This window comes from Montipora capricornis, chromosome 4 (assembly GCF_036669925.1).
Source record: "Montipora capricornis isolate CH-2021 chromosome 4, ASM3666992v2, whole genome shotgun sequence".
In the NCBI taxonomy this organism is placed as follows: Eukaryota; Metazoa; Cnidaria; class Anthozoa; order Scleractinia; family Acroporidae; genus Montipora; species Montipora capricornis.
The window spans coordinates 18,940,834-18,967,193 of NC_090886.1; the positions used below are offsets into that span (position 1 = coordinate 18,940,834).

Here is a 26,360-nt window from a genome sequence, read left to right on the forward strand (position 1 = left end):
AGTTGTTGTTGAATGTTCTGTTCTGTTGTGATTGTGTTTCATTGGCCCTGAAAAGCCCTTATGGGGAATGCTCTATTAAATATGTATGTATGTAAATACAAAACAGGCAGCAAGTGAAGTTCCTTCAATGTGGAGTTATATTGCAGAATTTCGGTTTCCTGAAGATGAGTCGTGCGGCAGCATTCTGGAAGCTTTGAACTTTAGTTAATTGACATGCAGGGAGTCTGTACAGAAGCTATTGCAATGGTCAATCTTTCTTGTCAAGAAAGCATGTACGAGAGTCTCTTGAGACAGGTACTTCGTAATCCGTGGTATGATTTTTTTATGTTGTGGAGATGGAAAAAAGCAGCGCCACACATTTTTGTAACATGTGTCACCATGAAAAATATAGCATCAAAATGAGCACCTAGATTTTTCACTGACGAAAAAGCATTTATATCAAACTCTCCAACACATATAGTGGAGAAACAGAGTTTACTATCAATCAGCTTTAGACAATATGATCCAGTCCACTTTTAAATAACCACCAAGCAGCTTTCCATTGCTTTTATTGGAATCTGGATTGAATGCAAGCTACAGTTGGAAATCATCTGCATAGCAGTGAATGTCCAGTAGATGCTTCTGCACAATATCAAATATACCACTGGCATAAATGTTCAATAGCAGAGGTCCAAAGCATGAGCCCTGAGGCACTCCACAATTCAAGTTAAATTGCCTTGATGACTTCCCATTGACAGTAACACACTATGAACGATGTGATAAATATGACGTGAACCATTTTAAAGTAATATAAAGATCATTCTCGAGCAAGTGGGAACTTGGCATGGGATCCAATGAACACGATTTCTTGCCAGTCTTACTAAAGGTCTAACTTATATCTTCCGTGGAAAGTTCGTTGAAATAAAAAAAATGTGGATTCCTTTTTGACGGTCAATTCAAAGTCATTACAATACTGTCTAAATAACAAAACATTTACAATGCAATACCCTCTTGATAAGCACACTCACAAGAAATTTCTGCAAATTTGGAAGCAGACCAGGGGTTTAAAAGGACCATTTGGAATGTGTGTGATTATAAACTGCTTAATCATTTATAAGAACAAGAAACCGCCATAAGCCTAGTTTTGAGGGCATAGCGCCCAACTCAAAGAGGACGCCCTTGAGGGTTTTAATCTCTGAAAATGATCAGAAAGGAAATTTATGATCCCATTAATAATTCTAGTAGGCTATATCAAACTGTAACTGTAGTGCCACTGTCGTCAGTTTCCTTTGTCCAGCTATGGATTAGGTAATTAGCACCTTGATAGTTGAGGACTATACTGGCTTGGGTCAATTGCAGGCTTGGCATAAGCAGATACAATGACAGGGAGTAAGGGTTCACCTTAATTATCCACCACCGCTTGGGGTTATTGTCCTTTATAACCTCGCCTTTGTACTTATAAACAGAAGAATTGCATGCTTCTCTTTCACAAGTTACTGCATTTCTAACTGCCGTGATTCCACTCCACCTTTGTAAAAGGCTTCCTATAGTTGGCTAACAAGTGACCCGAGACAATAGATCATCCATAGGACATCAGATGCATTGACACAAGCCCTCTTGATGACATCAAAAGGTGAAGTGCCCTGTGCAGAATACTGTTGAACGTGTCAACTATATCCTGACACAAATGCAGAGGAGGACAACAATGTCCAATCCATTGCACACAGGTACATGTATCTTTCCAGCACAGCTAGCCTGCTTGTCTTGCTTGGACCCAGCCCATGTTGGCTGCAATTCTGCTATTAATTGACCACAATGCCAGTTACTGTGAAAAGGTACTTTAGGCATCAACGATGTGAGAATGCCTTCAGAAAAGAAAAGGTAAAAATGTATTGCCATTCTGGACAATACTGGATTAAAACAGATAAGACGATTTTAAAATGTCAAAATGTTTCAAGCCTTAAGTCACATGTGCAGCCTGCTAGGTGGCGGTCATTGAAGTTCTTCATTCATACCTAAAGGTAGATGCCAATGTAGGGTGTTGGTGCGTTGGGTGCCTGAATTAGACACTGGAGACAAGTAGCATCTATTCTTATTCTTAAAGTTCAATGATCCCCAATGACAGCAATTGAGATGAGGAATAGCAAAAGTAAATGACGTTTTTGCAACCCGCAATATTGGAGAATGATACATACATACAATACAATACATACTTAATTGACCGCTTTTCAGGGCCAATGAAAGACAACGAAACGACAGAACAGAACAACAACAACTGTTAAGAATTCCAACTGGCTGGAGGCAAACCAGTTGGCTATTTACAAGTGCGGCTGGGAAGTTGAACCAGGGACTACCAGGATCAAATTCAATGAGTGGTCAGAGTGGGTCTGGAACCTGGGATCTCCGGATCTCAAGGCAAGCGCCCTAGCCACTGGGCCACACTGCCTCCGATATAAACTGGCACTGAAATAATTGAAAAGCAATGCTTTTATCTAAAAGAGTATACATAACTTGTGCAAGGTACGGAAATTCATAGCAGTGTGATGATGACACCAAAAAATACGAATACAGTACCTCATTACATTTTTCCTTGACTGGGAACTCAGGTCACGAATTTGGCACTTTGCTTTCTCCAGGTCTTCTATAAACTGCAGTAGATTCACAAAAAAGAATATGCAAAAATTCACAAAAAGTGTTACCAAAAAATATACCAATGAAAAGTGAAAAGTCAATTATCCAGACAGTGCTGGGCTGCTCACCTCATATGGTCAGACAGAAGGATAGCCAACTTTCGTGGGGGGCGGAGGGGGGGGGGGGATGTGGACAGGGATCTGTACTTACTTAAATGTTTATAAAACCTTTCAAAAAAGTATGATCTAGAGAATAAAAGCCTTGAAATGATGACCACATAAGTTCCATCAGATTATTTACAGAATTTCAATTGTTCTATTGTTTTTAACAAAAGCTGACTGGCTTCTACCCACTCGCCCTTAGTAAGTCTGTTTTTTTGTCGTTATGGAGATTTGGTAGGATAATTACCATGTTGTGAGCAGAATTTGACAGCTGATAAGAGACTCCACGAGGTCAGGGTGGTTTAGCGGTTATCAACCGCGTCTCCCACCTCTGGGACCCGGGTTCAACCCTGGCCTCAGATCGCAGGTGGGCTGAGTTTCAGTCAATCTTAATCTGACTCTGAGGATTTTTCACTGGGTACTCCGGTTTTCCTCTCTCATCAAAATCGACTCTTAGTCGATTACATCCAGCTGGGGGCGGATACCCTTGATAGGGATGACCTCTGGTATCCTTCCCTTGCATTGAATTATATGAAAAAAGTTGGTATTATCATTATCATTATTTCCATAAGGTCGCAATAGTATCAAAAATGATAAAAACTGTAAGAAATAGACAACTTTTTTAAAAGACATGTTTTGGCATGGGTAGATGAAAAAATTACTACAACATGACATAATACAAAAGCGGGTACTATTTACAGCGTGACACCAAACTTCAAGGTGTAAACTAAAAAACGTGAGAAGAGTGTTGTAATGCTGCAATTGTTTGTCAAGTTCCGGTTTGATCTTATTTATATAAAAAGCTTCTTTGAGTTTTAAATCAATTGAGTTGCTGGCAGAATCCAGAATACTAAAGCACAAAGGGGAGTATTTGTTCTTACATAATGGAGATGCGTTAAAATGCTTAAAAATATGCGAGTTTTTATCGCTTTCCGTGTGTTCCTTTATCCTGGTAGAAAAGTGGCGACTTAAAGTATTATCATTATTATTATTGTTATTGATATTATTTACTTTCTTGATTGCTTGATGCACTGCTTCAAAAAATCTTCCTCTACATTTTTAGTTCAGCCATAACATGTTTTCAATCACTTTTAGCAATATTTTTGCATCATCTGGAAGTTCACTGTTTGTTCCTATAGACGGATGCAGTTAAAACTGTGATGGCTATGGGCACCCACTACCTATCTAGAAAGGCAGGCTCAAAATAAACATAATAAAATTTATATTGTTGGTAGTTTAAACTGTATGCTTCTTTCGAACACTCTCGAGACACATACTTTCAATCTGGTGGATATACATTGTACTGCTTACTTTTCAACTTAAACAATATGAATAGGTTACTACAAAAACAGGGTAACTTTACATATAGACGTCTTTTTATTAAAACAGAATTATTGTCAATGTTCGAGAGAAAAACCTTTCAAAAAGATAGTAAAATCAAAATGTGTAGAAAAAAGACAATCTTGCCCAGCCTCAGACAAATACGTTCTACATTCTCACCCTTCCTCTATTTTTTCCTATTCAGAGTACATGTTTTCAACTGAAAGGGAGAAGTGATCCTCTAATTTCTCTGAACAGTTTAGGCAAGTTTAAGCAATAATTGCTTACAGACGCTGGAAACATTTAGCTGGCTTCAACAGGGTTCACACCTATGACCTCTGTGAAGCTGGTGCTATGTTTTACCAACTGAGCTATTAAGCCATTTAACCTGTTGGGCTCATGTGTTCCCGTAAAGAGACTTAAATGAAAGCAGCCCATCATAAGCCTTTCACATAGCTGTGATATGGTCTGTAAAAAAAGACATAGGCCTGTTGTTGTTAGTATTGTGTGTTTCACCAGATTTACCAATCAATGCCACTTTAGAGGGTTTTTTTATTTAGAGGGGAATATACCTGAGGAAATGGAGATTGAAATTTAACACATCTTCAAAAATTCAAAGAGAATTTAAGACTATTCTTTTAACTTTTTATATTTATATATTGTTCAATTACTAATTTATTGTTTTGTTCTTATTTTAAATAATTCTATATATCTGTTTGTTGTAACATTTGATAATATTTTATTACAATATATTAATAATTTTAATACTTTCATTTTAATGTAATCAGCGCCTGAGAATATTTATGGTTTACATACAATACAATACAATACATACTTAATTGACCGCTCCCCATAGGGGCTTTTCAGGGCCAATGAAACAATCAACGAAACAACAGAACACAACAACAACAACTGTTAAGAATCCCAACTGGCCGGAGGCAAACCAGTTGGCTATTTACAAGTGCAGCTGGGAAGTTGAACCAGGGACTACCAGGAACAAATTCAGCGAGTGGTCAGAGCGGGTCTTGAACCAGGGATCTCCCGATCTCAAGGCAAGCGCCCTAACCACTGGGCCACACTGCCTCCACATGTGCATGCTTTATAAATTTATCGTTATTTTGTATTATTATTTTTATTATTATTTCTTGCATAAACCAACTATATCATTTTGCCTCATTCCTATAAATAAATTTCAAATATACTAAATATATCCGCAATCTAGAATACAGGAAAGGTCATCACCATATAGTAGGCCTAGTTGTCTCCCCCACACATCCCACTTGTTGAAAGATGTTTAAAAATTCAGATGAAAATTAGGGTTAAAAGACAACGTAGGTATAGATAATAGCCATTAATTAACTTCAACATCATACAACTTAATACGAATCAAAACGAAGTGTGGAAGAGGATAAAATTTACTTCCCATTCACTATTGCCAAACTTTTAATTTGAAAAAGGAATTAAGGGGGGAGGGGGTAGGGGAAACTTAAACTACCAAAATTTGTTAGCTGAATAATAAAGACACCTCATGTCAACAGTCCAGTTCTCTAATAAGGGATCCACTTTCCCCCAATACTGTCTTTGCCTCTCCTTTGCTATTAACTCTAGTTATCTCGTTTGCTATTAATTCTTCACCCTTTTGTCCCATCATGTAGCCATCACGTCAACAGTCCAGATAACATCTTTCTAACAGATTCGCTCTCCCAAAGTACTGTCTTTTGCATCTCATGTGCTATTAATTCTATTTCTTTATCGTTACCGTTATCAAATATTCCTTTCATATTGACTTTCAATTCCTTCATTCCCCCTCCGAGACATCCAATAACCATTGGAATCACTTTAATCAACAGTATCGTTTTCTTTACTTTGTCTTCTACTATGAGATCTGGTCTTCTCGCCATACAGTTCGTTCTCATTTGATGTTCCTAGTCCCAAAAAAACTTCTTTCCATCATTTTCGATCACTTTTCCTCGTTCCCAATTCACTGCATACCACTCTGTCTCTTCACTGCTAGCACTTTCAGAGTGTTGTTGTGTCGTTTGACATACTCTGATCCTGCTAGCTTCTTGCATCCAGACAGAAGGTGTTGAACTGTTTCTCCGTGCTCGCATAGTCGGCATTTGTCATCATCCACCAATCCCCTGGTCTTCTTCCACACTTTTGCTTCTATCATCTGTTCCTGTAATGTGAATATCAACGATGTTTTCCTTAGGTTGGTACTACATTTTAACCACCCGTAGTCGTCTTCACTAAGTATATAGTTTTGGTATTTCGCTTTGGAGCTCCTTCTCTGCAAGACTTTGCTGTTTATTTCTTTTTTGTCCTTTGCTCAAAATCTTTTTCAGCTTCTTCCATCCTACATTCCATTCGGTATATATTTCTTCACCAATAATATGCTTCCTTCACCAAATGATACTATTGCATTTACATTTCTCATTGCTTTTCCGCCTCTCTCTTCAGTGATGTCTGTTCCTTGCGGATTTCGTTTTTCCATGCTACCATTATCCATTCGTTTGTTGCTGTAGCCATGTAGCATGCCACCCTCGTTTTTGTTTCATCATAAACTTCATAAGCATAAGCTCTGAGTGGCAAGATTTGTGATGGAAGTAATGAAGTAATTGACATGGAGGACCTGTGTAGAACAAGGGTTTCTGAGGGAACTGAAAATGATAGTGACATGGAGGGCTTGAGTAGAAGAAACGTTTGGGAATGAACAGAAGTAGCAAGTGACGGTGGAGGTTTGGGGAGGATGAACACAGAAGATATGAGGGAAAAGCAGGTGTTTTACCCAAGTTTTGAGCACCTTCTTTTGGTGCTACGTGAAAACAGTCTGAACTGGTTTTCTTTTGTTGAAGAGCTGAAACTGACTGTCTCTAGGATCACAGGAGGCATTGCTGATGGATTTTGTTTACTTCCTGAGTTCAAGTGACCTAACACCTGAAGAAGATGCCGTTGTTGAGCAGTCACGACAGGCATATCTTGCACAAAGACGTCAAACTACAGACTCTGAAAGTGATAACCCAGAAGAATGGGTTCAATTGTGCCAAGCCAAAACTACGAACAAAGATATGAAGGAGAAAGTAAAGAAGCAATGTCAAATTTTCAAGAAGTACAGAAAGCGCCTAATTGCCAAAGAGGCTACCAAAAAGGTAAACGTGTTCATTAATGGAATTAGGTTCGCGAATTGAATGCCACGCTTCTAAAAATAATCTTTTTCCCCACTTTTAGAAGCGTTGCATTCAATTCGCAAACCTAATTCCATTAATGAACACGTTTACATTCTGGACATTTACAAGGCCCTTGGCAATCCCAAGTGACGTTTCTACGGCCTTTTAAGAACTCATTTTGTATTCGTAAGCCATTTTATGCTGAGTATTAGTATTTTGACCGAAACGCCTTTTTACATAAATTTTTTAGGCAGTGACAAGTTTTTTAATTATTTTTATCACGCCTGACTACAACTACGGTATTTTTAAAAATGTAATTCTAAAAATCCTTGCACCTCGGAAACACAGAAAGCCGTAAAAATCTCGAACAAAAATTTATTTTTCAACGGGGCACACTCTATCCACACGGAACCAATGAACGCCTCTCATCCATTAATCTATTCACAAATTCACGTCACCCTATTTCTACCAATAGCAAAGCTCCTCCGCACACATATAAACCTACAACAACAACAATTCCTCTATTCGTTCTGACGAAGGGCTAACGCTCGAAACGTCAGCTTTCCAAATCTTTTGGCTGGATAGTACATTTACACACAAGCAGCACAGAGTTCTTTCTGAAGCTGGGAAACCTGAACTCATCACCCACACAGATTTTCTGAACAAGTACACATCAACTCTTCAAACTTCATCACACATGTTCATGGAAACTGTGTCCACCCCAGAAATGTGTGTTAGAGTTGTCAAGGGTCACACTGTGCATCAGAAGAATGCAGCACAGCATGCTGCTGACCTTGAAATGCTGCAAGAGTTTGAGGAAACTAAATTGGTATTGGCAAGAGAAATAAAGTGTGTCCGTGTTGATGGGGCCACAGATGAGAGACCGTCACATGCGAAAGTACAGTTCATGTGGACGGAGCGACACATCAACCATGGCAAAATATGTACCCTCGTCACTTCCAGGTTTGCTGGTGGAAGCTATCTCAATAAGGGTGAGTTGCAAAACGGGTGCTTGGCTCTAGGGCATTCCAATTTATTTATTCCTTCAACAATTAATGGCTCTAACTGTGACAGTAATGGAAAACGGGATAGGACCAAATTGAAGGAGCAGGAGCAGGAGCAGCAATTGATGTTTACATTAGTGCTGTAAATGGTGCCCCTTGTTGTGGTAAAGCCATTCATTTAGTCAAAGGTGCTGAAGGCAACCTTAGCCAGAAATATCAAGAGAGGAGAGAGAGGCTGCGCATTTTCTTATGGGGTAGCAACCAGAAGAAAGCAGAACTAAAGGAAAACCATCCTGCAGAATATGAGTATTTTGCTAAGGCGTGGGGTGTAAGGACACGCCATTTGGTCTGCAATTTGCCTGCTAACTACGCGTTTACGCTGTTACTCTGCTATGAGAAAGATTGTGTGCATCCCCTATTGGTTGCTCGTCGTCCTAACAAAGAGCCATTATGGTTTGAAGGTGGACCACCGTTGTCTTACCTACCATTACCCATACCTGACCCACAAAGATCATGGGGTAACAAGTGTGCAAGTTGCAGTGAACCTTGTGTTGGACATTTTCTGTCACCAGAGAAAGGATGGGAATTTGTGAAGGCAAATGGTCCTGGTTCTAGTGTTCGTCCTCCGAGAGAAATTCTTCAAGAATTTGCCAAAGAAGCTGATGGGTTTTCTGATGAAGATGATCAGTCCTTTGCCAAACAGTGCCTTCTAAGTAAAGATGACGTGCAAATGTGGTTGACAAACATTCAAAGGGCTAGAAAGAATGCTCAGGAGAAGAATAAGCAGACGACAGCCAGGAAAACCAAGGAGGGGAAGACAAACAGGAATGAACAAACGAAAGATGGTAAGTTTTTCATGTGCAGACTTTTTCTTGTACATTATGTTTGAAGGCACTTTGACAACTTTCTGTTTTCTTATTGAAGAAGCTGATTAAATTTTCTTACAGCTTTAAATCTGTGAAGGTCACTTTTCCATTGTTATACAAGGTTATACTAGATTGGACTAAAATGTTTAAACCTTTTGTAAAACTTGCTGTTTATTCTGTACTCAACAGTTATCTCCAAGAAGTTGCTTATGTGCATTTTGATGATAGGCCATTAATCACTGTTGCTCCTATTTCTCTAGCACACATTGAAAGTGCAGGTGATGTAAACTGCCTCTGCATGCAACCTTGGGGAAACAGGTGAGAAGGATTGTTTAGGAAATATTCTCAGTTACATTGGAAACTCCAATGATAGCAAAAAGTTTGTAGGGGTTCATCCTGTGATGCTATTCTGCAAGAAGGGTTATGGTCAGGCTTTGTGTCACGCTCCCAAGAATTCCATACCACTGTCCTCTTAATGATAATATTAATACCAGCCTATGAGGTTGTTGTTTTTCAGGTTCATGATCCAGTGTGATTCTTGCAGAACTTGGTACCATGGCTCTTGTGTGGGGATAACTGAAGAAGATGCAGATGCGATGCTTGAGTACTACTGTGATATGTGCTCTACTTGACCAGTATTTTTGATAGGTTTAGCATTAATGCTATAGACCCTATGTAAAAATGGCTGACATTAATTTTTAATATTCTTTTGCCTGCATTCAAATTGGCTTAACTAACCTCATTCTTGAGTTCAAAAATCGAGAGAATATTTTGCATTGAACAAGACTAGTGAGGCTAATTTGAATGCAGACAAAAGAATATTAAAATGTCAGCCATTGTTGTATAGTCTATGATGCCAATAGATTGATTGTCTGTACAAGGTAAATATACTTGTTTTGGACTGTTTTCAGTATTGTGAGAAAGATTTCTGTGTAAGGCCAAAGAAAGCCTAGCAGTAGTATTTTGTATGATGAACTGGCCATCTGGCAAGATAAAATGTTGAACATTGAAAACCATGTGGAAAATGACCTTTACATTTTAAACTGAAACTTGTGGAAGTGTTGTCATCACTTGTGAATAAATTAACCCTTGAAATTGTAATTGATATGAACAGTTGCAATTTTCTTAAAAGAGTAAAGTACTGTTTTCTAGTCACTTGAGTTGGGTCATCTTATTAAGTTTATACTCTCAAGTTTACTGTGGTTTGATGCTGTTCAATATGATCCCCATCTGGGAGGGAGAATTTCTTAACTTTAATTGCTCCCTGTCCCCTTCAAGGAGGGAGAAATCAAGAACTTCGACAGCATCCTGTACAAAGTCCCCTCCCTTGCCCGGGGTCCCCCTCAGGGGATGGCCGATGATAGGTGCATAACGCTTTTAGCGGCGACAACTGTAAGCACTGTAATATTAAAGCTTACTGTTACATTAACAACCGCTCTTTAAAAACCCACCAAACTTGCAAAAGCAATGACCAATGCTCCCTTCAGTTGGCATCAAAATTCAGGACACCTTTTCAAATGTTAAGGCAGAAAAGCCACACCCTGCATTTCTAGTGGCGATTTTTTGAAAAAAGGTGCAGCTTATCTGTTCGTGTTTACGGTATTATTATTGTTCTTGTTAAACTTCTTATATTTTTCAAATTGAAACCACCCTTTTGAGTATTACAAACATGTTTCAAACATCATCATTAGCCATAGTGAGTGTAACATATATATATATATATATATATACCATGATTCTTTGTAGATTAAATGTTTGTTACAAGTAGATATAATTCAACCTAAGATAAGTGACACAACGGTAAAAGCTTAAAAGTGTTATGCTTAACTGACATAATCAATGTGTTTGTGGAGTTCAGGTTTCAACCACTCAATAAGGAAGCTCTCCTTGATTTTGAGTTGATAGAAAGAGGTAGCATTATCAATAATTTTGCAGCAAGAAACATCACAATCTAGATCTAATTTGAATTCTGTATCACTGAATGAACCGAAGTTGTCCTCTGGGGATGCCAATTTTTCTTATTGCATAAATCAAACCGTCCTTGCTAATAGAGAGTGGATAAACTTGTATGTGACTTAAGCATTGTTTTGAATTGGTTATAGTACGGCCAATCAAGGACTTTATAGATGCACCACTCAACGGAGACGATTTAGTAGATAGAAATATTTGCAACAGAGGGCGCAGAAAACACTAAGAAAGTAGAGTTCTGTAGTTTTCGCAAAGTTCCTTACAGTATCTACTCAGTTTAGAAACAAATGCACATGCACCTCACAACTTTTTTTACCTCTAGTCGTCATCTGACAGGAGGCTGGAGTATTCTCTTCAGCATCATCATTCTCGGTGAGACAGTATCCATAAGGATACCTCATGGCAGTCCTCGGTCAAAGTACCTGTTGATAGTATTTGTGAGTGGCCTGGGAACGAAACTTGTACTGTTTGGATTTTCAGATGATTTTACGAGCTTGCACGTTTTGCATTTTAAGTTCGTCCAAGGTGTTTTGGCGCAAAACCCCATACTTGAGTTGCACCATTCCCCTCCACATTGAGAGAGTGACCCTTGACTTTACACTCTGTCTCATCATTGTTGCATTGGTGCCCATAGTTTTTTGGCCTGCTTGGACCAAGACCCCCATTGGACCTGGGGGTAGGCTGACCTCATCCTAGAATGCATTTGCTGCCTGGTCACCACGTCGTTGACATTTTCTTGGCTGGGTCCATTGGCTCCATTCCTTGTTGTTGGAGCTGGCCAGGTGGAGTCTACGAGCCGTGACGATGGCATTAGCACAAATTAGTCCCAAGTCATCCTGTGGTATGTTGACGATGGTTTTTTTGTTCAACAGAAATTGAATGGGCAAATCGTGCCCGGGTCATTTGTTCTTAGAATGACTTCAAAAGGCTCGTTGGTGTCGTATCCTTGCCCCAAATTCAGTTTTTGAGCCACGTTGTCCAAAAAAGCCGTCACCATGTCCGGTTTCTGACACCACAGACTGACGCGTAATCCTTGAGAAAAGGAGTTGTCGTATAGTGGCAAATGAAAACGAAAAAAAATCGCGATCACGTTCTTGGATAGTTGCATCGTCCAACAAGGTTACTATTGCACCTCATAGTCCTTGAACGAGGGAATTGTTTATGTTTTGACTCTGTGAGTCCAACATCGCTTGTCTCACCAGCCATATTCTAAAGATGAGTTCACAAACTGCCATCACTTTGGACCGATGTTCGACCACAGGGTCCAAAAGGTCTACAGTCCTCATCGGACAGACTTCGGGGGTGGAGGGGTACGCCTTCTTGTTATAGTCCCCATTGACTGATGAAGAACCTTTTACTATTAAAGATGTTAAATTCTCATTTTCTTCCTACCCTGAAACGCCATAACAACAGGGAATAAGTCCCCTGCACGTTGTACTATCCACCCTACCAATACCAATACAAGACATGCCTCTTAGGTAAAGTGTTTTTGGTGGTCAATCTTGAAGGATTTTGGCTGCTCACGGATGTCACACAAAAACAGTTTACCACCTTTCTTCCTCGGGAACTAGGATGGTTTGACTGGACGGGGAAACATACAGACTTCATCCACTACCAGCCATCTGTGTCTTGGCCTAATCTCTCCCCCAAAGATCAACGTACCCCCGATTATTGCACCTAGCAATCTGCAGACTCCACTACTATCGCTGGGTATAGGATGGGCATCACTATGCCAAGGACCTCAAAGATGACGTCCGATGTTTATACGAACAGTATAACACCTCCGAGTGTCTGCTGGTGGCTTTCAAAGGTGGCATGATTGAACAGCTATGGCTTACCACCTAGGGGATTCCCAACATTAATTTAGAACCTTAATTTGACGACCTGCAATGCTTCACCTCTGTGGGTTCCTGCGGTCATCACTGACATCCTATGCGGCATCTTTGCACCCTGGTGGAATGTTACCAGACGAGACGGTGGACGAGAATCGAGACTCCCCTGAGATACCAGCTATGTTCATTAGGACCGAGCCTTCTGATTCCTAGAAGCAGTCAAACTCTTCCCATTATGACAGATGCCCATGGTCCCCAAAGCACCAAAAAGACAGTTCAGATTCCACCCCAAGCAGACATAAACCGGGACAAGATTCAGCACCAGGCCGCTTCCCATGTTCCCATTTGTCAATAGGCCTTTTTTTCTCTTAAATCATTTATTTCATTTCCTAGTGTGATTTCTTTATTATTTACATATATGTATATTTCATTCTTTCATTATTTATTTACAAGTCAAACATCTTTCTTTTGGAAAATATATTTACATATATTTTTTAATTGGGACTCATTTTTCATCTGGTTGAAAACATGGGTCGTCATAGTGTTATGAAACTAGGGTAGCAACCCTGTTGGAGATGAAAAAAAGATGAGACTCTCAAGCCCACATGGCATTTCAAGGGAAACCTTTCCCAGACCCTGCGTGGAAAGATAAGTACCCATGGGGGAGGTATCTCCAGCAGGGTTGAAAATGAGGTCTGGTGGTCGGTATAAAATAGCGCACTCCAATCAAAGAGACCCAAATCCTACATTACAACATGGCAAGCTTGCGGGACTTTCTGCCACCAGAACTGCAGGAGATTATTTTAAAGAAGAAGGTGAGAGCAGAGCATCGGGATAAAGTGAAATCCCTGGTGAAGGAGATTGGTGAGTTATCCTACGACTCACTCACGATGTGGCTGTTGCCCTGTGACTAAATACGATCCTGTCGTTTCATTGCAGAAAACCTAGCCATGTGTATGTAGACCGTGCACGCCGTCACCCCAGCACCAACCTGCCGTCCTGATCCAATTGAGACTGGTTCCAGTTTCCGAAATGTGGGCAGTTTCACCTGATCAGTAACCGAAGGCATTGGTACTGCCACCAGTTTTTGTGTGCCTGCCTCGATTGAGGTAGATCTCAATATTGTAAAATAATATATGTTACAAAAGAAACATTACACCTTGTGTTTACGTTTAGCTTGCATGACTTTCTCTTTCCGGGGAGTTTGCCGATGGCTTGGATCATCATCACATTTAGCTAAAAAATAAATTCTCAGTGAATTTTTTAGAAATTTTTTAAACAATCTTTCTGAATTTTCATTTGATAATGTAGCATGGTGTTCATCGTGAAAAAGGTGGCGCAAAGTGGCATTTAATACAGCACATGCTCACAAAAAAACACCTTGTATACAAATATTTATCTTCATCATCAACCTCAATTTCTCCATGTTATTTTCCAGCTGCTGTTCTTAAATGGCTTCAAATTGTTTCCCTGGTATGTTTCCTGTCCCTTTTCAGTAAAAAAACCATTTCAAACAGTCCGTTGACCAATGCCGTCATTTTTTTGCCTCCTTGTGACAGGTGTTGAAAAGGACCTATACTCAAGATTCCAGACTAAAAATTAGTAGATGACTTGCTTATTATATTCACAATAAAACATCAAATTTGACAAAAAAACAGAAGAAACAAAATTTTTTCATCAATGACTAGGAAAAAAAACAATTTAGTCCGCCCATCCGCACTGGAACCGGACTCGAACTGGCACCACAAGATCAACTGTCTGATGTTTTCTCATTTGAGCTACCGTATCGTATCTGCTACGTATTTTTGATTTATCTGATAAGAAAAATGTACATGATGGCGTTAAAACCTCTGGGACGCAAGTGTTCTGGTCATTTTTCTTGGCGCAAAATCATGTGGCAGCATTGCATTTGGCAATCCTCATTTTTCTAGTGGGAAATCTTATAGGTGACAAGCAACAGGAAAAAAATTATAGAGCAGAAATGGCTCCTTCTAAAGAACAATCTTGAAAAAAAGCTGCTCTGGAGAAGGTCTGTGCATGGAAAGATGCCAATCCAGAAAACTTACGACAACAAAAAAGGCGGTATCACGAAAAACACAGAGAATGATCCTGCAAAGAAAAGGTATTACGCTTCAACTCATTGTTAACAAACGAGAGGATGGCTTCAGCCAGTGACCGAATTCACAAAAACTGCAATAAAACAATAAGTACAGTGCTCGTTTGTTCAGTAGGCTCGTTAACGTGGATAGAGTGTACTTTGCCTTGGTTCGGGTTTGCGCTCAAAGTTGTTTTTTAGGACACTACTTTCACAGCACACCTCGCGAACAGTGGTTGATTACATCCAATGAACCCATGCAACGCTACATTTACAGAACAATATGAATTCCACAAAGTGTTATGTGTCACTTACTCGATACATTATCCTTTTTACTGATGGATGGTTTGGCAAATTATAAAAAGTCTATGAATGCTGAAAATGATGAACTTGAAGAGGATGCTCATGGTTTCCTGGCGGACAATGAACTGAATTCGGACAATGAAGCTACCGCTCATCTTCTCGCTGTACTCCTGTCAGACGACGACAAGATGTAAAGAAAAAAGTTAAAGGGTGCACAAGCAGGGCACCATTTTTTGAAAGAAATGAGACTGAGTAGATACTGTACAGAACTTTGCAAACACTGCGGAGCTCTACTTTGTAAATATTTGTATTATTAATCCGTCTGTGGGGAGTGGTTGCCCTTATGGGGATGTACCCTTCCCATTTTTTTTCTAAAAATAGGTGAACCGTTAAATTCTTTAAAAAATCCTGTTTTGTTTCCATTTTTTAATGTGAGAGGTCTGGGTCCTATGACATCATTCCCTCTCGCCCCATCCCAATGCCTGACACCCCAACTCTGAATTTCCTTACCGCTATATTTTTCCCACCATGGTACGGAAAACACCCCAACCAGTTTTTTCGAGGTTCTTCAGAAAGGGTGCTGAAGTAGCCCATACCAATACTGTAGATGTTGCCAATGTAGTTTCGGAATTTTCCTATTGTAAAGGGAGAATGTCCCGCCGTTTTCCTGTCAACACATTTACAGTTTATAATACACTAGTATAATATTCCATTTTATTAGTTTTACCTAAGGTTGGCAAATAAACAACAAAGTTATGAATGAATAGTTAATGGGTTTTTTTTTTCATGCTTTGATTTATATGACTTCCCCCTGGAAAACATGGGAAATGACCTTTTCTGGGGGTGCATGCAGACCCCTAGAGGCTGGCACCTTTGGAACTCGTTTCACTACGCCTTCCTGTGCATACCTAAACTGAAAAACCATGCTACACCCCTGTTACAATTATTGTTACAGGCAGTTAAACGAAGACTTCAATGTTCTACGACCTTACCCTTATGACGCACGCTTTCAGTTACTTTAAAAACCACTGAAAAAGAGAAAGCGTCTCGAAACGTCTGATTTATTTAAAACGCTGCCACATTTTCTTCAAAAACTTTTGGAACTTTTTACAAGTCATTGCGTTTTGCAGCTTTCTCCTATTTTCTTAACATATATAGGGAGCAGCCATTTTCAATAATTTCAATAATAGTCCAGCCTTAGCTAAGTCAAAGCAGATCATTAGCTTTAGCACTTAGATGGGTTTAATTCAGAGATTGAGGCTCATAGGTAGATTCCATTCAGGAATGCCACATTTTCCCTATTGGTACGTAGAAAGTTCGACAGGTGGATAGATGGGCCAGAATTAAGAAAAGCCAGATTTAAAATCGCATGTTTTGTGTGTGCTCTTTTGTGATTGAAACGTTCTACAACAAACCTTGGTTTTCTCCGTCTCAAGCTCAGCATTGCATGCCTGAAGTTTGTCAACAAGTCTTTGGAGATTGTCCTTGTCATTTATTACACTTTGAACCACTTTGTCCTTTGCCCGAACAGTTTCCTCCCTGAGGAAAAAGCATATGCGATTTCTCAAGTAAATCTAATACTAATACTAACAAAACTCCTTTAAAATGATTGTTTATAAGTTTGAAATATTTTTCTTTTTACTGGACAACCCACACGCTAATTTGAAGACAAATTAAGCTGTCCCAATAAAAATCTGTTGAAAGGATCAAAACACATAAAAATGAAATTAAATGTGATACATTTGTCATTATAGTATGATAAAGTTTAAATCCCACGTAGCATTGATGTCATTTTGGTGCAACACTCAATTTGGTGTATATAATGTGTGAAAAAGGAATGGTTAGTTGTTTTGCTATAAAGCAAGTCTCGCAGGATCCTGAAAGTGTTAGCGAAAGTCAAGTGCATTATTTTCAACAAACCTAAATCATTGTCTAATTGTCACAAATTGAGCTCCAGCAAAATGGAGAAGCTAAGTGAAGCCATTTTATCCTTTTCGGAAACCTCAAAGTTATATCAATTTAAGTTTTCAAATGTGACACTCTATTGGATCATCAACAGTTAAATTCAAATTTTCTTTAGGCTTGAAAAAGACGGGATCAAAGGCATGTTTTATTATTTCATACACACATAATACATGCTACAAGGTTTGATAATAAAGACAGACTATTAGTTGCATACGCCTTTCCTTGGTGAGAAAGCATTGTCTCAGGAAATAAATGGGCTCTTTTGCTTTTCGCAAGGCCTATTTCTGGAAACGTTAACCTTTCACCAGATAAGGACCTAATAATGGCTTCACCTGCACAGAATGCAGTTACACATAAGTCAAAGGAATATCTTAATAAAAATTTTACCCCACATGATACATACATTTCATGTTGCAACTTCAGAACCATCTTCTCTGAATCTGAGGCTGAAGATCTCATCAAATTAAGCTGTTTATCTTTGGAGGATGCAGCATGACTGGTGGCTTCAACCTTGATGAAGTATTACGATCATTAGTGGGTTGAATGTCTTCAGAGTAAGGGCCTCAAAATAAGCTACAAGGGCATATAGTAAATAAATACATAATCACATGCTACAATCGGCGTCAAAATTGTTGAGACACTCTTATCCTTTAGAGTCGATTTCAAGCTCGGCGGCGCAAATGGACCCCTCCCCCGCACCCCCGGCACAATGTTGTGTTTTTCTGTTTTCCACAAGCCTTGTCGACAGCGGTACAACAATGATTAGGGTGGGGGAGGGAGGGGTATCTCGGAAATGTACTTTCTGGACAAGTTTCCTTTGCAAACAATGAATGTGTCGTTGCCAGTGTGCTCTGTTGGCAACTGTCTCAACTAATTTTGTCGCCGATTGTCTGTTTCAGAAAACTTCCTTTATACCCTTTATACGGGCACCTATAGTCCAGTCTGTCCGTCAATATGACCACATGAGTGAAAGACTTTTTACAGGTCTAAAAAATTGCGGATAGTTTATTATTCTCGTTTTCGAGTGTGAAAAATGCGTTGTCCTGTGCCAAGCGAAGATTGTGACGTAAGTGCAAAGGACTTGTTCACTTTTGCCTTCTTTAATACGCTATTTGTCAGTGGCGTTAAAGTATGGATTTGTTAAAGGGTTATGCCTCTAACTCCAATTGATCAGAAGAAGCTGATTTTGTTGGTCGAAGTGGTGTCGCAGATGAACGCGAAACAGACATGGTGGCTGTTAAAGCCGGGGAACACATTTACTTTCCACGCTCAAATTGCTACGTCGGTGCAAAAATACTTTCCACCTTGTCGCAGATGCTTTGCAGAGCTGGTTTTGGTAAAAAAATTAATGTTTTTGGGAGTAAAGAAACAATATTTTTTCATTTACCACGAGTAACCACGAGTAACCACAAGATTATTATAAAAAGATAATGTAATTATTCTACTTGTTAATTATGGTTACTCGAGGTTACTCGTGGCCACTCCTCCGCGGAGTTCCTAAAATCAGAGTACAGCACTGTTTGCTGCTCTTTTTTTGTCCCAGGAGTTATAAACTGTCTTTGCTATTTATATTTCCCTCTTTTTTAATGGGTCATATCCCTTGTAACAAGTTGAAATGGAATTATGTATGGTGAATTTCAAAAGGGAATGCTAAACGTCACGCAATGTTCCGAAAGTATCACTTTATTTCAAGGTATGTCAAATCCAAAACACTGCACAAATCGTCTTGAAATTGTCATTATTTAGTATGATGTCCTTTCTCTCAATAATAAGCGTTTGTGGTGTGAAGTTAACTTCGCTGCGCGTTCGACATCCACATTTTGTCCGTTGTAATTGACGTTCTCGGTAGTGATTACTTGCATTAAAATTTCTCTTTTTTTAGAATGCGGTACATCGAAGCCCGTGAGATATCACTTTCCCTGACAATATCATTCACTTTCCGCCCTTTGCAAATAGATGGCAAGCGTATACATGCCCTTATCTCGTTAGAAATGTTCTGTGTGAAAACCATGTTCGACACTGAAATGTCTGCAATCATACCAGTGACTGCTACACCACCATAATAAAGAAAAAGGTGATTTATACATGTTCTGATTCCTATATGACATGACAACGCATAAACGCTATTGAAATGTGTATATTTCATATATTAATGCAAAAAAACGCTTACCAGAAGTCGTCATTACACTTCATACAAAGTTTTTTCATACAGACAATCGGCGTCAAAATTGTTGAGACACTCTTATCCTTTAGAGTCGATTTCAAGCTCGGCGGCGCAAATGGCCCCCTCCCCCGAACCCCCAGGACAATGTTGTGTTTTTCTGTTTTCCACGAGCCTTGTCGACAGCGGTACAACAATGATTAGGGTGGGGGAGGGAGGGGTATCTCGGAAATGTACTTTCTGGACAAGTTTCCTTTGCAAACAATGAATGTGTCGTTGCCAGTGTGCTCTGTTGGCAACTGTCTCAACTAATTTTGTCACCGATTGTAGCATTTCAGATACGATGACTTCAGGATGCACAAGAAATCGTATATAAATATATATACTGTACATATAAATAAATAAATATATATATATATATATATATATATATATATATTTCATTTCATGTAAAAGTTGCTGTAAACAATATGTAGGGTCGACAACAACTAAATTTAGGCTTAGGTTTAATAACCACAAGAGTAGGATGAGACGACACTCACGTCTTGCATCAGGAAACAGAGGCGTAGATGACTTAATCTACAGGCATTTCTGGCCACAGGGGCATTGCGGGCTGGATGATATGTCTATTCAGTGGATAGATAAAGTGTATAATAGGAAAGGAAGGCCAGTGGGCTTATAGACTTAGACTTATAGAACCATCCGACCATTGGGTCTTAACGAGAATGACTTTTTGTATAGCCAGAATTGTCGCTAGGGTCGTATTCGGTAGCCATTTTTTGTAGCTTATTATATCATGTACGAACACATACGTTCTCATTATTTCGCGCGCGCATGATTTGTTACCTCACTTTTGTATTATCATCACATAAGAATGCTTGAGGGTGTACCGGTCATTCACCCTGATGAAGGTAGCTGTTTGCCACCGAAATATAGGTGTTGTTTAAAACCTGTCTTTTCTCTTGTGTTCAAGTATAAGTTTACCGAGAGAGTTTTTTTAAACAATTTGTTGGATGCTTGTGAAAAAAAAAAATATATATATATATACATATATTAAATAACTTATGAAGACTTCTTATGGCAAATTGATTATAATCAAACGTCAAACGTTTCGCCGGTTAGGGCTTCATCAGTGACTGATAAGTTATTTCACAAGACAGAATATATAACAAGTAGAGAACAATGGTCTTTGATAAGGTTCATTAAGCCTGCTAGTGTATGGTCAGGACACGTCCAATACAACCATTCATGATGGTTTCAGTATTTTTCTTACTGATTTCGAGCGCTTCAATGATCTTGCGTGTCTGATGTTGTGGAATGATGTTATGTAGAATGTTCCATGAGATGTCTTTAAGCATTGGCGTATTGGTATGTCTAAGAAGATGCTGATAAATAGTTTGTTTTTCTATCCGTACATGTTCCCTGATTCTGGACCCTAGAGTTCTATTCGTTTGTCCTATGTAAACTAAATGACAGTGTGTACATTCAATTATGTACATGCAGTTCTTAGATAAGCATTTGTTTACCTTCTTAGCTAATGTGCAGGTCTCACAAGCCTCGGGACACTTTTGTTGTTCCTTTGGTGGTCTAAAGATACTTGATAGCAGGCGACCAGTCATATAATGAACTTTGATATTTTCAATACCTGATCGCTTGATTACTGCTTGCGTTTGTTGTTTTAGGACCTCATTGATGAATGGGACTTTTATATACGCTGGGTCTTATGCTAGTTCTTGTTCTGTGGGTTGAATCACTAAGCTGCATAAGAGGAATGGATATCCCAAACGATTCGTGACCTCTACTATCAAACACACACTACGGACATGAAATATTCAACCCACAGAACAAGAACTAGCACAAGACCCAGCGTCCCATTTATCAACGAGGTCCTAAAACAACAAACGCAAGCAGTAATCAAGCAATCCGGTATTCAAAATATCAAAGTTCATTATATGACTGGTCGCCCGCTATCAAGTATCTTTAGACCACCAAAGGAACAACAAAAGTGTCCCGAGGCTTGTGAGACCTGCACATTAGCTAAGAAGGAAAACAAATGCTTATCTAAGAACTGCGTGTACATAATTGAATGTACACACTGTCATTTAGTTTACATAGGACAAACAAGTAGAACTGTAGGGTCCAGAATCAAGGAACAGGTACGGATGGAAAAACAAACTATTTATCAGCATCTTGTTAGACATACCAATACGCAATGCTTAAAGACATCTCATGGGACATTCTACATAACAACACTCCACAACATCAGACATGCAAGATCATTGAAGCGCTCGAAATCAGTAAGAATAACACTGAAACCATCATGAATGGTTGTATTGGACGTGTCCTGACCATACACTACCAGACTTAATGAACCTTACCAAAGATCATTGTTCTCTACTTGTTATATATTCTGTCTTGTAAAATAACTTATCAGTCACTGATGAAGCCCTAACCGTCGAAACGTTTGATGTTCGATTATAATCAATTTGCCTTAAAAGTCTTCATAAGTTATTTAATATTACATGAGGCATGGCATCACCGTATTTTTCAACATATATATATTCAACATATATATATTCAACATATATGTGGTATACCTAAGAGACAAGCAACTAACACTGTAAACATATAAAAAGGAATTCTTTAATCATTATTCACTGTAACTGATGAAGCTCATACGACCGAAACGTTTTACACTGCATTAAATCTTTTTACTTTTTAAGTCATCAGAAGTTGTCCGTCCACTGGCCTCTTTTAACTTATATATATATATATACCTTATGGTGTCCAAGTTTATCCTACGAAGAGTGCTCTACACCCACAAGTGGGGGAGCGTTACAATAGTTTAATGAATGGGACTAGTCGTTTGACATTTGCCTACAGGCCTGTTTCGTGGAGGCTTTAAGCTTCCACTCTTCAGGGCATACTGCAGGCAACACACAGTTTAAATAAAAAAGCCCTGAAGAGTGGAAGCTTAAAGCCTCCACGAAACAGGCCTGTAGGCAAATGTCAAACGACTAGTCCCATTCATTAAACTATTATATTTATATATATATATTTAGAATGAAGAACTGGAAATCGAACGATGTAGTCACGAGCCAGTACGAAATACTGACTGATCCATTTTGAATGAAAAACACATATGCCGTGAGTGGGAATAGCCCCGCGGCTAACAAATCACCTCTCTGATTGCTCTGTTTCCAGCAGGGTTGTTGTGATGGTGCAGTGGTTAGCACACCTGACATGTAATCCAGGGAATGCGCCAGGGAATGCGGGTTTGATTCCCACTCACAGCATATGTGTTTTTCATTCAAAATGGATCAGTCAGTATTTCGTACTGGCTCGTGACTACATCGTTGGATTTCCAGTTCTTCATTATATATATATATATTTTTTTTTTTGAATGAAGAATTTTTTAGTAGAATCGAATCATTTCTCCAGCACTTGTACAAGCAGGAAATATTTCATCAGACAACACCTTCATTGTAAATCTAAAAATGTTGTTTACTTGATCACTTGTAACAAATGTAATGTTCAGTATATAGCATCAACAACTAACGAGTTTAAAGTCAGATTTCGAAACCACAAATCGGCCATGAGCACAAAGAAGAACACTTGTGAAGTGGCGATACACTTTAACAAAGAAACTCATGTTTTGTCGGATTTCGTTTTCGTCATCATTGAACAAATTGGTAATTTTAGCGATCAAAATAGCCTCGACCATCGTCTGCTTACAACAGAAGCTTTCTGGAGTGCACAACTTTGCACCCTTCAACCTTACGGTTTGAATAAAAGATCAGAATTCCACTCTAGGAATAGAATAAGATACAATTAACACCTTATTTTCATCACTCACAAGTGTTCTCCTTTTTATTTTTTATTTAATATATATTGAGGGATTCTTTTGTTCAAAGGCTCAATCAAGGATTTTGTTACGGGGCTGAGAGTATAGCACACAATGCTTGAGTTCACGTTCTGATGACTGGGATTTTGTTATGAACCATTCAAAGGCCTTTTTTTCGGATCCTGTTATGAAATGGCATTGTGAGCTAGAAAGCGCCTTTGTTCAAAGGCTTTGACTTAGGAATTTGTTACATCATTTTCTCTACATTATTATGTAATACCCTAGTGGTCTAATACCTTTTTTTTCTCACATCATTGTTTTTATTGTTCTTATTTGTTATTTTGATTGCATTGTAAATTTTTTAGCCTATTTAAGTCTTAGCCTTAGACAGCTTTTTATTCCAAGTATTTTTAACCCTGTACACTCTATACTGAGGAAGCCCGAAGGGCGAAACGTTTATTAAAGAGTTTTGGCCACGGAAAAAGTTCGCTGTTTACTCTTTCTACACAAACTATATATATATATATATATATATCTGGTGAAATGTATATAGTGAAACTTGATTTTCGTATAAAAGTGCTCAATACATAGAAGTAGAGCGAAGTTGAAATGGAAGAAAAAACAAATAAAGCATAAGTTCATCCCTACAAGCCTGTTTCGTGGTCGCCCACTCATCAGGGTGTGCATTGCCAGGGTTTCTCTCCTACTTTCTCATCCATAATCTATGAGGAATCTATGCATCCACTAAATGGATCAGTTCTATCGCAGCCGTCCCTAAGAAAAACGGCAAACCGCACATATGCCTTGACCCGAAGGACATGGACATGTGGAGACATGTTCAAGGAAGCCGTCAGAGATCATGACAAGAACCTACTTGCATTCCTAGAGAGGTGCCAAGAGTGAAAAGTGCGACTGAACGCCGATAAGCTGAGGCTAAGGCAGCAGGAAGTCCTCTTTATAGGTCATATGGCTACAGATAAGGGACTGAAGGTAGACCCTTCCAAGGTCCGTGCAATAATAGAAATGCCACCTCTCGCAGACAAACAAGCGGTACAGTGGCTCTTGGGTCTCCCACAGTACTTGGCTAAGTTTCTTCTGCACCTCTCGAACATTACCAAGCCCTTAAGAGGCATAACACAGCAAGATGTCATGTGGGCATGGAATGAAGCACAACAGACCGCATTTAAGAACCTGAAAGACGCGGTCACGCATACCCGTCTTGCATTTATACTACAGTCTGCAAGATGAAGTCAGTATTCAGCGCAATGCCCTGCAAGATGAAGTCAGTATTCAGCGCAATGCCTTGCAGACTGGGCTTCGAGTGGCCCTCTTGCAGAATGGGCAGCCAGTGGCATACGACTCTCTTGCACTAACACCTACAGAGTCGCGGTATGCCCAGATTGAGAAGGAGCTGTTGGTGATTGTTTTTGCCTGTAGCTGTTTGATGCATACAATACAATACAATATTCTTTATTTTGAGAGGGTAATACATGATTAACCCAGTAATGAGTTTTCTAACACATGGCCCTCTGTATATACCACAGAAGACAGACCACAACACCGGGAACTACATGCCCTACTCTTTGCGACAAGTGTGCAGGTTCTTTTACTTCCCACAGGATTATGAACATTGAAGGATTGTGAGACGGGACCTCCGGCTCATCGTCCTTATCCGAGAAGACTAGAGAGTCTAACCATTTGCAAATGTAATTACAAAGGCAGCACTTTCTCCTCAGTTATTTAAAGACCCTGAGTGTTGGTCCGGCCGGAGTTGAACTCACGACCTCCCGCGTGACAGCCCGGTGCTCAACCAACTGAGCCACCGGTGCGCGGTGCATGCGTGCATGCACGCAAATGTCTATGGTCGTAAGCAAGTGAACATACAGACTGACTACAAACTTCTAGAGCCGATTTTTAAGAAACCACCGGCATCGGCTCCCAAGCCAATGCAACCCATGCTGTTGCTGTTGTTGTTGCTCCTGCAAAACTACAGCCTGCAAGTAACCTACAACAAAGGAAAAGAAATGCTCCTTGCTGACACTCTTGATGTGCACCTACCTGCCAGAGGTACATGTTTCCGACTGCACTTGAGAGCTGGAGGAAGTTGATCAGCAAGTCTGGTTACCAGACAAAGGCAACATGGCAACAAATGAAGAATGCATCTCTGGACGATCCAGTGCAGCAGCAGCTCCATAAGGTCAGCGGTTGGCCAGACAATAGTTTAAAAGTTCCAGAGTGCGTTCACCCCTATTTTGATGTCCGCGATGAGCTGACCATTCAAAGAGAGCTTATCTTCAAAGGTCAGCATGTGGTAGTGCCCGCAGTCTTGAGAAAAGAGCTTCCTAAAAAGACACGCTACACACATTGGTGCTGAAGGATGCCTCCGATGAGCTTGGGAAACCCTATTCTCGCCCCGCATGAGATTAAAGAGAATGTGTCAAAGAGTGATGTATGCCTAGCTCACCAGATTAACCAGGGCAAGGAGCCCTTAACACATCATGAATTTGCGCAACCCTGGGCCGAGGTAGCGGCAGACCTCTGCGAGTTTGACAACCGGACCCTGATAGTCATCTGTGATTACTACAGCAACTATATCGAAGTTGCGTGCCTTACCAGCGATACCTCCTCAGCCATCATCAGAGAACTCAAAGCAGTATTCCCCTGGTTCAGTGTACCAGACATGCTGGTCACCGATAATGGTCCACACTTTTCCTGCACAGAATTTGCAGTGTTTGCGAAGACCTGGGGTTTCCAGCACAAGACATCATCACCAATCTACCCTCAGGCTAACCGCAAAGCAGAAAACGCAGTCCAGACAGTTAAGAGGCTCTTCACCAAATGTAAGATATCTGGAGTCTCAGAATTCCAAGCTTTACTGGATTGGTGCAACACGTCCACTGCTGGCATAGGCATCAGCCCAGCCCAACGGATGATAGGTCGACGACGCAAGACCCTATAACCAATGGCTGGTTCTCTGTTGAGGCCCAGCTATCCCTGCGAAGACAACAGATTGGACGTTTTCTTGTCTGTTTTGTTTTGTTTGGAAAAAAGGGGAGAAGTGACA

The 26,360-nt window shown here is 39.7% G+C and overlaps 1 protein-coding gene across 2 annotated transcripts in view; it reads right to left on the bottom strand.

Moving 5' to 3' along the window:
- LOC138045748 (CAP-Gly domain-containing linker protein 1-like) overlaps nucleotides 1–26,360 on the bottom strand; it is a 310,682-nt gene that overhangs the window by 73,268 nt on the left and 211,054 nt on the right. For both annotated transcript variants that reach the window (XM_068892354.1, XM_068892353.1), the window contains 3 exons: nucleotides 17,695–17,801; nucleotides 16,742–16,865; nucleotides 2,554–2,627 (listed from right to left, as the gene is read on the bottom strand). In XM_068892354.1, coding sequence (XP_068748455.1) covers nucleotides 2,554–2,627; nucleotides 16,742–16,865; nucleotides 17,695–17,801 — 305 coding nt within the window. The remainder of the gene's footprint in view (nucleotides 1–2,553; nucleotides 2,628–16,741; nucleotides 16,866–17,694; nucleotides 17,802–26,360) is intronic.